The sequence below is a fragment of the Macaca mulatta genome, chromosome 15 (genome assembly GCF_049350105.2).
Source record: "Macaca mulatta isolate MMU2019108-1 chromosome 15, T2T-MMU8v2.0, whole genome shotgun sequence".
Taxonomy (NCBI): domain Eukaryota; kingdom Metazoa; phylum Chordata; class Mammalia; order Primates; family Cercopithecidae; genus Macaca; species Macaca mulatta.
Window position 1 is genome coordinate 16,326,287 of NC_133420.1, and position 16,218 is coordinate 16,342,504.

Genomic DNA, 16,218 nt, shown 5'->3' on the forward strand with positions numbered 1-16,218 from the left:
AGCCCTTGACCTTTTAGATACTTATCTAGGGGGTCATTCCCCCTCTCTCAACTATGCACTGAATTCACTCCAAGAATTAAAGGAAAAAAGGAAACTACTAAAAACCAAGATGGCTGAGAATTTTTTCACCTGTTACAAGAAATGCAAACCTGACAGACAATAAATAGCCAAAGTCTACATACACAGAAGCTGTCACTCAAATACAGCATAGGATATGTCAGAGTTTTCAAACTTTTTTTTGTGGGGGAAGGGGTGTTGGTGGGAAGGCAAGGAATAACTCACGTTTCCTACCACGTCTGGATGGGTGTTTTATTAAATATATGCCCACAAGGCAGGCAGAAGCTATCCTGAAGTGGAGTGGATGCCCAAAGACACAAGGCATAAATGGGAGGCACAGCGTATGCTCTGGGTAATCACTGGGTGGGTAATAAAGGACCAGTCTCTCCCTAAGCCAGTCAGGTGTTCACAGGGAAGGTGAAAGGAGAGGACTGGAAGAGGGGGAGCACTTAACATCATTTTCAAAGTTGAGCTGTTGGAAGGGGTGCCCCCCCCACCCCCATTAACCTGTCACTCCTCAGGTCTCTCAACTTGTGCTGTTACAAACCGACCCTAACAGGACAGCCAACACGGTTAATAACGTCCAGATGCAATGCTCTTAATCCACAATCCAGGAGGTGAGTGGCCTCACTTTGGGACCCAGTCACCTCAAATTTCCAGGCACCAGTAATACAATATGACTTGGCCCATCACATTATGGTCACTGCCCTAGAAAAACACTGCTGACAATTGGAGAGCCTGGCTAAGGACCCACATGTCGGGTATGTCAGACATTGGCAGCTGGGTGGTTAAGAAATCCCTTTGTATCACCCTCATAACTCAGTACCACAGGATAATTTATCCCTTGATGGAGTCCCACAAAACGGCCTCCTGAGCAGTTTGACCTTCCCCTTATTGAGCTAGCCCAAAGTTAAGTTTGATTCCTTCAATGGCAGTACATTTGACACTGGAGATGAAAAACAGGCTTCTCAGCCATTCTGTTTACTTGGTATTTCAATAACAGAGGGCTGCAATTTTGTACTTTGTTAGTGCTAGCAATGCAAAATTCAAATAGCAAACAAATTCAAAGGCAAGACTGGGGTTGAATCTCCTCTTGGAGAAATTTGGTACAACCATATGAAATGAGAGGTGAAATGATTTTACTGAGATAGTGGTGGGAAGTCAGAGATCATTTAGAAGTCTTTGGGCTTTTTAATCTTTTTCTCTATTTAAAACTCTTTGACTTTAAAATCTTTATGGCATATCATAGTGGAACAAGCAGTGAAGTTTGCAGTCAGACCCAGGTGAGATTACCTAATAGCTGCGTGACCCTGGGCAAGGACTTAACTAACTAAGTCCCAGTTTCCCCACACATAGAACAGGACAGCAATTCTGACTCTGCAAGGGATGCTGGGAAGATAACATGATGCACACAGGGCACTAGTGTGATATGCTGTGGACCCTCAGAAAAGGCTGCTGCCTTTCTCTGTTCCTTCAACCTCCTCCTTCCACATCTCAATCACACTTCAGCTAGTAAGACACTGAGCAGGTCAGCAGGAGATAATGAAATCCTTTTCATTTTTAAAAGATCCCAAGAATGACACCATTAAAGCTGTAATCACTCTCATTTAGTCTCTCAAGGAGCTCTGCATGTTGAGACATTTTACCATTGATTTAAACTGCTCCGAAACATAGTAGCATAAAACAATGACTGCGACTCTGTTTCTAATGTCAACATGTGTTTCTTGGTTTTCTCCTAATGGTTCCAAAATAACACAATCTCTAGCTTTTGAAAATACGTTACCATATTCTCATATTACCAAAGAGAATATCTTGGCGAACAGAACAATATTTCACTATAGAAGATTCTTTTTGACTTGTAAATAAACTATCCAGTAAAAAAAACAAGTTTGTCTTTGCATAGCCATCTGTGACTGACACTTTAGGGGTGCCAAGTACAGGTAAGACTGTCATCTGCTCTGGGCTTCTGCCCTGCTGGCAAAACATGGATCCTCTTTGGTCTTTTATTTGGCAAAAACACTAGCATAATCCAACATGCGTGCCTGACCCAACCTGAATTAAATTATACTTAATATAAACTGGATAGTAATTAAATTTGACACAAAGAGAGCAGGCCCCATTATCATCCCGCAGGTCTGAAGTCACTGAACAAGAATTCAATGCACACTCTGAAGGGGTCTCTCAAGAAGCTCTTGCCCAGGATACTTTCCAAGATATTTTCTTCAAGAACAGTTGTAGAGGGACCCGTGAACCCACATGATCATCATCAAATGGCTTCTTCATCTCCTGACGAAACAAATATGTCTTTCAGGACCCTAAACAGAAAGAATGTGCTGGGAATGGCCCTACACAGTGTCCTCAGGACAGTGCTCAAGGAGGCAACAGGTCCTTATGGGTAACAGTCCACAGTGGTGGTGACTTTTAGATGACCCCATGGGTTCACAGGTTTTCTTTAGTAGAATCTATGGGAATGACAGAGAGAAGCCCTTCTTGCAAGCTTTGAGCTTCTGGATACAGAACATGCCAACTCCAAGCACTGGTGTTCTCAGCTTGTCTCTCCTGGTCATTGTTATAGTTCTCATGACTTCTCAGGGGTCAAGTGGGCAGTTTCAGGGCTAAGCAGCCCAGGGCATAAATGTCACAAAGAGCACTGCTCAAATAACTCTCTATAATGGGGTCTTTTCTATGCATAAGTGTTGCCCAAAAAGGCATACCTGGGAGACGTTATGTAAACATGGCCCATCAAAGCTCGGGAAAAGCATCTGGACTAAATCCTGGCTATGCCACTGAACAGCTGTGCAGCTTCTGCAGTCTATATCTCCTCTTGGACCTGATTTTCCTATCAGTGAAATGGGGACAGCCACATCTAAAAGCACTGTTGTAAGAAGTGGTTAGCTCACGTGCATTGAGCTTCTGGCACACAGTAGGTGATTAATAAAGGCTGGTTTATTTCTGCTTGATGGTTTGTGTAGTGATGAAATCCAAGGGCCGCAGGATTTCCAGAGAGGGAGCAATCATGATGGGCCTGAATGACCCCCAGGCAAAGGTGCACTGCACACAGAAACAGCCTCGCATTCATCCTTAAAAGGACAGGCTCAGAAGGTGGGTGCAGGGTACCATGTGAACCTGGAGGAAGTGAGGGAGGGATGCTTGTGTGGACAGCAAGCAGACAAACTGGCCAAACCAGAAGGAAAGTGCTGGGGAACTGAGTATAGTCAGAAAGGTACTTTGGGGCCAGCTCAAGGAGGGCCCTGAATTCCAGTTTCAAGTTTGTTTGGACTTTATCCTATAGTCAGTGGGAAGCTGTCCAAGGGTTTTGAGTAGGAAAAGGGGCAAAATAAATGCAGTCTTAAGACTCAGTTTGGCATGGATTTTTAGACCACAATGGAAGAGCCAGGGGGAAGGGAGAAGAAGATTGTGATGAACCAGAGGACCATGGGGAATGCCCCATAGCAAAATGGGGCGGGGAGTGAGGGGGTTGGTGGGGGGGAAGGAGAGAATGTAGAGAAAAGAAGAGGAGCAGAGGAAGAATTGTTTGAAAGGCAGAAGGAACCAGGAGAATCAGTTCATACAGTCCAGGAAAGAAGTGGTGCTCAAAGCATCAAATGATGCAGAGCCACCTAAGGAGAAAGAGGCTGTCACTGATGATTCTGCAGAAAGTATCCTGAGTAGACTTTCCCCAGACGACTCCCAGCTCTTCCTTCTCCACTGTTCCTTCCTCTTACCCTGTACTTGGTGGCTCTCAGGGTTAAAAAAATTCCTGTCCCTTTCATTATCGAATCATACACTTAGTACCCCCAAAAACTGTTGAAATAAAATCATATACTTAGTTTTTAAAAATAATATAATGTTAAGTGTTTCCTCGACTCCTTCAAAATCACTTAAACTTCCCTTAGGCACACATGTAAATTGTTGGTTTATAGTTAACAGCCAACATTTAGAAGATGAAGACTAACGGGTTATCCGGTATCAAGAATAGTTATGTGTTTACTTTAAACCAGAATTAAAATAATTAGCCAGTAATGTTTGACAGGCTGGGGAGTCCTGGTTTGTAGGGTTTTCTGATTTCCATGATATCAATACTCTACAATGGCTAATTTCAGGCTACCCCACACGATGTCACCAAATGAGCAATTGGGAAGATGTGCATGGCTGGCTCTCCTGTGTCCGTGCAAACCAGCTGCAGCCAGCCACTGACCAAAGGCAACTCCTTGACAGTCAAGAGTCATGGCATTAGAGATGAGTAAATGAATGTTTATAGGGATATGACACATTTAACTTTCAACAAAGTTGGCCAGTAACACAACCTCACATATGATACCTTAGCTCTGGGATAAACCCAAATTTCTAACTGCAGTGGAGCATGTTAGTAAGTGTCTATTCTGTGCCAGATTCTGTGTTTGGCATGTGACATACAGTCTAGCTGAGCTCTACATCTGTGACTTTCTCGCTCTGTGACCTCAGCATTCTGGGCTTGTTTCCTCAATGGAAAATGAAGAGCCATAAAAGGACGATGTTTTCTTTTTTTTTTTTTTTTTTTTGAGACGGAGTCTGGCTCTGTCGCCCAGGCTGGAGTACAGTGGCCGGATCTCAGCTCACTGCAAGCTCCGCCTCCCGGGTTCACGCCATTCTCCTGCCTCAGCCTCCCGCGTAGCTGGGACTACAGGCACCCGCCACCTCGCCCGGCTAATTTTTTGTATTTTTTAGTAGAGACGGGGTTTCACTGGGTTATCCAGGATGGTCTCGATCTCCTGACCTCATGATCCGCCCGTCTCGGCCTCCCAAAGTGCTGGGATTACAGGCTTGAGCCACCGCGCCCGGCCGTCAAGGACGATGTTTTCAAAGTATGTGCTATGGAGCCTCGCAGTCGTGTGGTGCCAGCCAGCTGTGTGTCTTGGAGTTCTTGACCCCTGCTTCAGCATGAACCTACTTGTGTTTTCCTTGTCAGGATGCTACTTAAGAGTTCATTGGCAAAAACGGTTTTTGAAAACTACTAGACTTGATTTCTAAGATTCAGGATTCTAAATCCCTCCTGGCCAACTGAAACCTAAAGAACAAAAACTTCTGATTATATAATTTCACGAATTAAAAGGTATGTGACTCTTGACAAGCAATCTTTCCTTATGTATTAGTGGAGTGGACAGTGACAACAAAATAACTAGGTTTTTGTTTGTTTGGTTTTTGAGATGGGGTCTTGCTGTGTTGCCCAGGCTGAACTAAAAAAATGACTAGTTTTTGATTTAGGAATTTAGAAGGGCAAATCAGGATAGAAAGTTTTGCTAACTGCATAGGTCTTAATATTAAGGAAACATCCGTCATGACCGCAGAACACTAGCTCATGATTCATGGAGATCTCACACAGCACAACAGATGAGAGAAACTTCATGTAGAGCATATTAAATGAGAGAAGCTGAGACAAACAGGACAGGCTCCCAACTTCTAATCTCAGCCTCCGTCTGAGCAGCAGGATAACAGATCTACACAAACAGATTTCTTTCATTTCCAACCATGAATACGCAGCTCAACAAAGAATTTTTAAGGCCGAGCACGGTGGCTCACGCCTGTAATCCCAGCACTTTGGGAGGCTGAGGTGGGCAGATCACTTGAGGTCAGGATTCAAGACCAGCCTGGCCAACACGGTAAAACCCCATCTCTACTAAAAATACAAACACTAGCCAGGCTTGGTGGCAGGCGCCTGTAATCCCAGCTACTCGGGAGGCTGAGCTGGGAGAATTGCTTGAAATTGCTTGAACCCAGGAGGTTGCAGTGAGCCGAGATTGTGCCACTGCACTCCAGCCTGGGCGACAGAGTAACACTGTCTCAAAAAAAAAAAAAAAAAGTTCGGGCACGGTGGCTGTAATCCCAGCACTTTGGGAGGCCAAGGCAGGCAGATCACAAGGTCAGGTGATCAATACCTCCTGGCTAACACGGTGAAACCCCATCTCTGCTATAAAAAATACAAAAAATTAGCCAGGTGTGGTGGTGGGCGCCTGTAATCCCAGTTATTCAGGAGGCTGAGGCAGGAGAATGGTGTGAACCTGGGAAGCGGAGCTTGCAGTGAGCTGAGATCGCGCCACTGTACTCCAGCCTTGGTGACAGAGCGAATCTCTGTCTCAAAAAAAAAAAAAAAAGAATTTAAAAAATTAGCTAAAGAAGGCTGGGCATGGTGGCTCATCCTATAATCCCAGCACTTTGGGAGGCCGAGGCGGGCAGAGGAGTTTGAGACCAGATTGGTCAACATGGCTAAACCCTGTCTCTACCAAAAATATCAGCTGGGCATGGTGGCGCATGCCTGTAATCCCAGCTACTTGGGAGGCTAAGGCAGGAGAATCATTTGAACACGGGAGGCGGAGGTTGTAGTGAGCCAAGATTGCACCATTGCACTCCAGCCTGGGCAACAAGAGTGAAACTCTGTCTCAACAAAAAAAAAAAAAAAAAAAAAAAGAAAAGAAATTAGCTCAAGAAAGTACCAGCAGATACAGCTTCAGATGAAAATAAAACAAAAATGTAAGAGGTGAGAAACAGTAAAGGCTTCAACTTTTGGATGACATCTCCCCACAGGAGCTATTCGGAGAGTACTACCCAAATGAAAGTCTACACGCTCTCCTCCCAGCATGCTCGGCTTGCTATGCGGCCGCTCACTTATGCTTGTCTGCTTGCCTTCACTTCAAGTCACTCCAATACTAAGAAACAGAACGACTGGGCCTTGGGAGAGAAGAGGGGAGCAGCTCAATACACAGATCCTCTCCCTGCAGATCTGATGTCTTTCATGATTATATAGCACATCTCATTAAAAAACCAAAAATAAAAAACCAAAACAGATCACACTGCTTTGGGGAAGATATTTTAAATGGGCCTTCTAGATATTTTTTTTTTCCTTTTTATATTTGTCACTGAAGCTTTGATATGGCATTAAGAATGAAAATGGCATTAGGGTACCAAGGGACTGGGAAAAGTCTTCTCAACTTACTTGCAGTAGCTGTGGATCCAAAGCCCCCACTGGCCGAGCTGAACGGGTTTTTGTTGGCTGCATCCTGACTGGGTTTTCCTCCAAGGCCACTGAAGAAACCTCCCCCTCTTCCAGTGTTTCCAGACCCAAACACGCTACCACTGGAAGAGGATGATTGCTAAAAAACAAAAGGGTCAGGAAGCAAGATAGGATGAGAGGTCATCGTGAAATGGCAGGCTGCATCCGTGGGCAGGAGGTACTCACAGCTGGTACAAATGGAAAAAGCAAGAGAACTCTGATTAGTTCTGGTACAAATGCTCTAACAACCACAAAAGAAGCTAGACTCTGGACAGGGACTTCCTACCTATGAGAAATTCTCAAGCTATTCCATGTTCACAGTTCTCTGAAAACATGACTTATGGTAGGTGGGAACTTTTAATGTTTATCTGCCACGCTGCCCATACTGTCTGTTTGACACAACACCAGGGTCAGGAAAACCAAACCCACAGGAGATCCACCAAATAAAAAGTTTGAAAACATTTACAAGCTATTATGAACACCACTTATTCTGATTCCTCCAGTGTTTGGCTGAACTCATCAGCAATGGATGGTAAGTGATTTTCACTGTCTTTCTCTCAATTTGTGTGCTTTTATTTCATAATGACTTTCCCAGTGCTGCAGAAGTAAGCTTAAATTAGCTTCATTGTTGAAATGATGACCAAAGCTGAATTTGGCCCAAGTTCGCAAATCTCATGCTCAGAAGATGCTGCTAGTGCAGGGGCAAATGCTGACTCAAGGCTGTGTCAGGTCCCAGACACTTAACTTCTCTGGAAGCTGGTTCTTAAAGAACAACTGGGTTACATCTGAGGGGCCATTCACATTAGTTAAGTGTCATCTCTCCGTGGCTGAGAATGCAGAATAAGATGGACTTTAGAAAGGGGCCACTGTGCACAGAAACTTGCAAGAGCAGAGCGGTGTTATCGATTCCCTCCTGTAAAATGGGGGTAATAAACTACCCACCTCAATATGGTGGCAAGTGAATTACATGAGCCAAGAAATGTAACATACTTTAGAACAGAGCCTGAAACAGACTTACATGCTCAAAAAATGGTTGTTCAGTGTTTTAACCACAATGAACCAAAAATCAAGCACTCTGTATGTGCTAGACACATTTCTAAGTATTTTCTAAGTAATCATTTAATCTCTACTCGTTGAACCTCCAGGGGCCACTTCTGAAACACGCCCTACCCCTCAGGATATCCCCTCCTTTCTACTCTGGTCTGAGCCACCTAACCCCAAGCTTTTGCCCCGACTATGCAACAACTTAGCTGGTCTTTTGCTCCCACTACGGTCTATGTCTACATAGCAGCTGGAGCACTACTTGCAATGCAGTCACATCATTTCGCTCCTACCAATTCTAGAAGGCCCTACATGATCTGTCCCTTGTCCACCGCTCTGACATCATCTTTTATCACCCTCCCCCTCACTCAGGACAGTCACACATATCTTCTGTGCCTCAAATACAACAAGCTAATTTCTGTCTTAGGGCAACATACTTAATGTACTTCCTAGTCTCTTTTTTTTCCCCTTTAAATTTCTTAACAACAACAACAACAAAACAGTACCAATTCACTACAACCATTTAAAAACTAGGAATCCAATCCAGCCCTAACAAAAAATGGCTCTGATAACTAGTAAACTGCCACGGAAAGGTAGAAAACCTAAAAATGAATGCATGCACGTGGAAGGTATCTGACTGCTTAGCTGACATCCATGCAGCAGGCTGAAACACAGAAAACTGCCAGTATATGAGCATTTTGCCTGACAAAGCTCAGAAACCTCAAATGGTTCAGTCCAATTTTTAAACTGCGATTTGATAGGTTGGAGGCAGTGGCTCACACCTATAATCCCAGCACTTTGGGAGGCCAAGGCAGACGGATCACCTGAGGTCGGGGGTTCGAGACTAGAGTGGCCAACATGGAGAATACCTGTCTCTACTAAAAATACAAAATTAGCTGGGCGTGGTGGTGCATTCCTGTAATCCCAGCTACCTGGGAGGCTGAGGCAGGAGAATCGCTTGACCCTGGGAGGCGGAGGTTGCAGTGAGGCAGTATCGCGCCACTGCACTCCAGTCTGGTCAACAAGAGCAAAACTCCGTCAAAAAAAAAAAAAAGTGATTTGATAAATAATAGCTTCCCATAAAAATGAAGTCGATCACTAACATACTTTATTGAAGTCAACATGAATTGATAGTTATTGCATCCTCATAAATGGGTGAGGGAGAATTCATTTTGAGATAAATAATAGGCTTTAAAACGTAAAATTATGGACAATCTAAAAACTGTACAAAAAGCAGACAGAAGAGTATAATGAACCCTCCAGACACCCATCAGCCAGATTCAACAATGCTCGACTCATGGCCTGTCAGATTTTGTCTTTATCCCCAAGTACTTCTTATCCTTTATTACAGTGGAGCAAATCTCAGACATATCATTTCATCCACTAATTTTCCTGTATAAATCTATAAAACAAACCATCACCACATGACCATTATATCTGAAAATTTTAACAATAATGCCTTAATATAGTGTAAGGAGTAAGGAGTAAGTGTTTAAGATCTAGACTTAACAATATTGCCAAAAAAAATCAACTTGACTCTACTCAAGTCTCTAGACCCAACCACCACTGCAGAGGAAGTAACAGAGGGTCAAGGATGGTTATCGGGGAATCAGCCCCCAATATTTCAATGTAGGTTCTTTTCTATTTTCCGTAAGTGTCGGTTGGTCTGAGAAATAAAGGGAAAGACTACTAAAGAGAGAAATTTTAAAGCTGGGTGTCCGGGGGAGACATCACATATCAGCAGGTTCCGTGATGCCCCCTGAGCCGCAAAACCAGCAAGTTTTTCTTATGGATTTCAAAAGGGGAGGGGTGTACGAATAGGGTCACGCTTCAAGGCAATAAAATATCACAAGGCAAATGGCGGCAGAGCGAGATCACAGGACCAGGGTGAAATCAGAATTGCTGATGAAGTTTCATGTCCCACTGGGCATGCATTATCATTGATAACATCTTATCAGGAGGCAGGGTTTGAGAGCAGACAACAGGTCTAAAATTTACTAGGCAGGAATTTCCTAATCCTAATAAGCCTGGGGGCACTACAGGAGACCAGGGCTTATTTCATCCCTTGTCTACAACAGTATAAGACAGACACTCCTAGAGTGGCCATTTTGGAGACCTCCACCTAAGAATGCATTCTCCTTCTCAGGGCTGTTCCTTGCTGAGAAAAAGAATTCAGGCCGGGCGCGGTGGCTCAAGCCTGTAATCCCAGCACTTTGGGAGGCCGAGACGGGCGGATCACGAGGCCAGGAGATCGAAAGACGATCCCGGCTAACACGGTGAAACCCCGTCTCTACTAAAAAATACAAAAAAACTAGCCGGGCGAGGTGGCGGGCGCCTGTAGTCCCAGCTACTCGGGAGGCTGAGGCAGGAGAATGGTGTAAACCCGGGAGGCGGAGCTTGCAGTGAGCTGAGATCCGGCCACTGCACTCCAGCCTGGGTGACAGAGCAAGACTCCATCTCAAAAAAAAAAAAAAAAAAAAAAAAAGAATTCAGTGATATTTCTCCTATTTGCTTTTGTAAGAAGAGAAACATGACTGTTCTGTCCAGCCCCTCAGGTCAGTGGTTATCTTCCTTGTTCCCTGAAAATCACAGCCATCCTGTTCCTTTTGGATGCCCAGATTTTATATTGTTCAAATACAGATGCTCTACAAATAATTTGTGCAGATAACACAATCATCACAGGGTCCTGGGGCAACATACATCCTCAGCTTATGAAGATGACGGGATTAAGAGATTAAAGACAGGCATGGGAAATCACAAGAGTATTGATTGGGGAAGTGATAAATGTCCATGAAATTTTCACGATTTATGTTCAGAGATTGTAGTAAAGACAGACGTAAGAAATTATAAAAGTATTAATTTGGGGAACTAATAAATATCCATGAAATCTTCACAATTTATGTTCTTCTGTCACGGCTTCAGCAGGTCCCTCTGTTCGGGGTCCCTGACTTCCCACAACAGATGGCGCTCACTTGGAAGCTGTGCAGTCAGCAACCAGATCATGAGAAACGCCACAGGACAAATGACCAGCTTTCTTCAACAACTGAATTACCAGGAAAAATTCAAAAGGGAGACGTGAAAGGGGAACCTATAGATAAAGAGACTTAAGAGACATAGCAAGCAATCTCAATGTGTGGCCTTTATTTGGTCCTAATTCAAGAAAACAAAATGTAAAAAGAAATAGAGACATTTATGAGACTTTTTCAGAGAGGCATTTCCTGACCATCTAACCTAAACCATCTTCCCCAATTATTATCACATCACGCTTTATTTCTTCATAGTACTTAACACTGTCTGAAATTATACTGTTTTATTAAAGGATGACTCCCTCCATCTAATGGAAGCTCCATGAACACAGCCACTTTCACCTGTCCTACCCACCATGAATTCCTATATGAATGATTAAATTAATCTGAACAGACTTTGGTTTCAGCACTGGTTCTACAATTTACTAGCTAAGTATTCCATCTTAACAAAATGTTGAGTCTTCTGATCCATGAATACGGTATGTATTTTCATTTATTTAGGTTGTAATTAATTTCAACAATGTCTTATAGTATTCATTGCATAAGTTTTGCACTTCTTTTGTGAATTTATCCTACCCATTCTGTCTCTTACCCTTCCAGGATTCTGATTACACAAATGTCGGACTGCCTGATATTGTTGCATAGATAGCAGAAATGCTCTATCCATTTTTTTTTCCATCTCTCTGACCTTCCTTTTAGATAATTTCTATTGATATGTCTTCGAGTTCACCGTTCTTTTGTAGTATTCACTCTGCTGTTAAGCCTAATTTTTTTTAATTTCACGTACTAGATTTAAACTTCAAACACAGATAAAGACTTCTGTTTTTCTTTTTTTTTTTGAGACAGAGTCTCGCTCTGTTGCCCAGGCTGGAGTGCAGTGGCCGGATCTCAGCTCACTGCAAGCTCCGCCTCCCGGGTTCACGCCATTCTCCTGCCCCGGCCTCCTGAGTAGCTGGGACTACAGGCGCCCGCCACCTCGCCCGGCTAGTTTTTTGTATTTTTTAGTAGAGACGGGGTTTCGCCGTGTTAGCCAGGATGGTCTTGATCTCCTGACCTCGTGATCCGCCCGTCTCGGCCTCCCAAAGTGCTGGGATTACAGGCTTGAGCCACCGCGCCCAGCCCTGTTTTTCTTTTCTTTCTTTTTTTTTTTGAGACAGAGTCTCGCTCTGTCGCCCAGGCTGGAGTGCAGTGGCCGGATCTCATCTCACTGCAAGCTCCGCCTCCCGGGTTCACGCCATTCTCCTGCCTCAGCCTCCCGAGTAGCTGGGACTACAGGCACCCACCACCTCACCCTGCTATTTTATTTTTTTTGTATTTTTTATTAGAGACGGGGTTTCACCATGGTCTTGATCTCCTGACCTTGTGATCTGCCCGCCTCGGCCTCCCAAAGTGCTGGGATTACAGGCGTGAGCCACCGGGCCCGGCCTGAATCCCAGATTTAAGAAGACTGAGCTCACCTCTGGTTAGCCCAACATTGTCTCCGCTTAGGTTTTAGGTTATTGGTCTATAAGTACCTGAGGTGGAAGCCAGGAGGAAGTATCACCTTTCAAACAATAGTTACAGAAAACAGGAGAATGTAAGACCCTGTTAGTTTTTTCTACTTTTTAGTGCTGCCTTTAGTTCCTTTTTCTTTGCAAAAGTTGGGGAGGATTGGCGGGGGAGAGCTGGAGGATATGTATGCTGAATTATTGTTGCACTTATAAGTCTTTCAGATCCCAATCTGAGTTTTTAATCTGATTGACTGAAGCCAGGTGTGGTGGCTCATGCCTGTAATCCCAGCACTTTGGGAGGCCGAGGTGGGCGATCACCTGAGGTCAGGAGTTTGGGACCAGCCTGGTCAACATGGTGAAACTCCAACTCTACTAAAAATACAAACATTAGCCAGGTGTGACAGTGACCACCTGTAGTCACAGCTACTACTTGAGAGGCTGAGGTGGGAGAACTGATTGAACTCGGGAGGCAGAGGTTGCAGTGAGTTGAGACTGCGCTACTGCACTCCAGCCTGGGCGGCAGAACAAGATTCCATCGCTAAATAAATAAATAAATTTGACTGACTGTGACAGGGTTCTCACTTTGTCACCCAGGCTGGAGTGCAGTGATGCGAACACAGCTCACTGCAGCAGCCTTGACCTCCCGGGCTCAAGTGATCCTCCCACCTCAGCCTCCTTAGTAGCTGGGACTACAGGCATGCACTGCCACGCCCAGCTAACTTGTGGGTCTTTTATTTTGTAGAGATGAGAGTTTTGCCATGTTAGTCTCAACACTCCTGAGCTCAAGCTATCTGCCCACCCCGGCCTCCCAAAGTGCTAGGATCACAGGTGTGCACCACTGCACCCAGCCTTAGCATATGGTTTTCAAAGTTTATCTATATGTAGCATGAACGAGAACTTCATTCATTCATTCATTCATTCGTTCGTTTGCTTGAGACGGAGTCTCTCTGTTGCCCAGGCCGGAGTGCAGTGGCATGATCTCGGCTCATTGCAACCTCCGCCTCCTAGGTTCAAGCGATTCTCCTGCCTCAGCCTCCCGAGTAGCTGGGACTACCAGCGCACGTCACCATGCCCACTAATTTTTGTTTTTGGTAGAGACAGGGTTTCACCATGTTGGCCAGGATGGTCTCCATCTCTTGACCTCATGATCCACCTGCCTCAGCCTCCCAAAGGGCTGGGATTACAGGCGTGAGCCACTATGCCTGGACAAGAACTTCACTTCTTTTTATGGCTGAACAATACTCCACTGACTGTATATACCACATTTTGTTTATCCGTTCATCTGCTGTTTGACACTTGGGTTGTTTCCACCTTTTGGCTACTGTGAATAATGCTGCAATGAACACTGATGTACAAGTATTTGTTCGAGTCCCTTTTTTTCAATTGCTTTGGGCATTCTACCCCAGTGTAGAACTGCTGGGTCATATGCTAGAAGTATTACATTTAGCTTTTTGAGAAACCACCAAACTATAGTAGCTGCACAATTCTGCATTCTCACCAGCAATGTATGAGGGTTCTAATGTCTCCATATTCTTGCTAACACTGGTTATTTTTATTTTTCACTTTTTAAATGATAGCCATCCTAGTGGATGTGAAGTGGTATCTTAACTAATTGTGGTTTTGATTTTCATTTCCCTCATTAGTTTAATGCTATTTGATCACCTTTTCATGTAATTACCGGTCATTTATTTTGCTTGCCCCCATCACTGCCAACAGCTCCTTCTCTAGCCAGTACATTTTCTCAGTCTTTGGCAAGGCCTCTCTACTACCTGCTCAAACCCAGACCTGGCATCTGCCCCTAGCAGCAGCTGTGCCACAGTGCTCACACCTATGATGGGCTCCACTCTCTGGAAATCAGTTCGACAAGGCTTTCTGCCACTCTTCAATAGTCCAATTATGACAGATTTTCCAAAGATGATCACAGCATTACTTCTAGTCCCATATGCTCTTCTAGAGCAAAAGGTGGCCTCTATATCTCCTCTTGAACCTGGATGGGAATTCGTGAGTGCCCTGATGAAGAGGATGCAACCTAAGTGATGTTCTGTGACTTCTGAGGATAGGTCATAAAAGGTTATACAGCTTCAGCATGGCTCTTCCGCTTTCTTGGAATGTTCGTCCTTGGAACCTAGCCACCATGTTGTGAGGGAGCCCAGACTACACAGGCCAAATGTAGGTGTTCAGCTAACAGCTCCAGTTAAGGTCTGAGCCAACAGCCAAGCCAACCACTGACAGAGTGAGCCTTCAGATGACTCCCGCCTCAAGTCTTCCCTTCTTCCAGCTGAGACCACAGATACTGTGAAGACAAGCCATCCCCACTAAGTACATCCGAAGTTATGACCCACAGAATCCAAGACTATAATAAATAAGTAGCTGTTGTAGGCTACTAGGTTTTGAGGCAATTTGTTATACAGTAGTAAATAATTCCAATACTGCCAGAGTAAGTGTGATTTCTACATTATCTGATTTTTTCTTGGTGTTATTATGGCAGTGAAGGTTTTCTATATCCTTTTACATCCTAGCCAGAATCTGTCTAGCATCTTTAGAGTTTTCTGAGGATACTTCTGCTACCTGAAAGTTCATTCATTTCCACAATGCCTATCATGTGCCAGACACAGTCTTAAGCATTGGAGATGCAGCAATAAATAGAAACAATAAGGCCCCTGCCATCATAGAAAAAAACCTTGATTTCAATCTTTGGCCCTTCCAATTGCAAACATAATTTCTGTGGAGGAAGAATATGGAGTGGAAGGGGAAGTAACAATATGGAGTTTATCACAGTGATGTTTTCTATTTCTTTGGTTCAACATTGTGCTTGTCAGTTATACATGTAGCTGAAATCTGCTCATTTTCCTAGCTGGATAATATTCTACTATGGGACCAGGTATGGTGTCTTATGCCTGTTATCTCATCAGCACTTTGGGAGGTCCAGGTGGGAGGATCACTTGGGCCAGGAGTTCCAGACCAGCCTAGGTAACATGGTGAGACCCCTTCTCTACAACAAATTGAAAAAATTAGTTGGGCGTGGTGGTGCATCTGTGGACCTAGTTATTCTGGAGACTGAAATAGGAAGACTGCTTGAGCCCAGGAGATCAAGGCTGCAATTACCTGTGACTGTGCCACTGCACTCCACCCTGGGTGACAGAACGAGATCCTGTCTCAAAAAAAAAAAAGAAAAGAGGGCTGGGTATAGTGTCTCATGTCTGTAATCTCAGCACTTTGGGAGGCTGAGGCAGGCAGACTGCTTAAGCCCAGGAGTTCAAGACCAGCCTTGGCAACATGTGAAACCCCGTCTCTACAAAAAAAAAGAAAAAATTAGCCAGGCACAGTGCGTGTACCTGTAGTCTCAGGTACGTGGGTAGCTAAGGCAGGAGAACCACTTGAGCCTGGGAGGCGAGGGTTGCAGTGAGTAGAGAGATCACATCATTGCACTCCAGCCTTGATGATAGGAGTAAAACCCTGTCTCAAAAAAATAAAAAAATAAAAAAAAATTCTATTGTGGAATAATATAAATTTACTTACCCATATGAATGTTGATAAACATTTGGGCTGCTTCTAGTTGTAAGCTATTATAACAATG

General features: G+C 44.2%; 1 protein-coding gene and 2 long non-coding RNA genes across 15 annotated transcripts in view; 1 reads left to right on the forward strand and 2 right to left on the reverse strand.

The window, feature by feature from the left end:
- The window catches only part of NUP214 (nucleoporin 214), a 112,740-nt gene that overhangs the window by 12,867 nt on the left and 83,655 nt on the right, over positions 1 to 16,218 (reverse strand). For all 13 annotated transcript variants that reach the window (XM_077967434.1, XM_077967432.1, XM_077967433.1 and 10 more), the window contains exon 31: positions 7,028 to 7,184. In XM_077967434.1, coding sequence (XP_077823560.1) covers positions 7,028 to 7,184 — 157 coding nt within the window. The remainder of the gene's footprint in view (positions 1 to 7,027; positions 7,185 to 16,218) is intronic.
- LOC144335011 (uncharacterized) lies at positions 6,924 to 15,816 on the forward strand. The gene is made up of 3 exons (XR_013405390.1): positions 6,924 to 8,918; positions 12,588 to 12,941; positions 13,496 to 15,816. It is a non-coding gene; the product is annotated as an uncharacterized LOC144335011 (long non-coding RNA).
- LOC144335025 (uncharacterized) lies at positions 8,472 to 16,133 on the reverse strand. The gene is made up of 3 exons (XR_013405405.1): positions 15,927 to 16,133; positions 11,969 to 12,200; positions 8,472 to 8,907 (listed from the first exon to the last, which is right to left on the reverse strand). It is a non-coding gene; the product is annotated as an uncharacterized LOC144335025 (long non-coding RNA).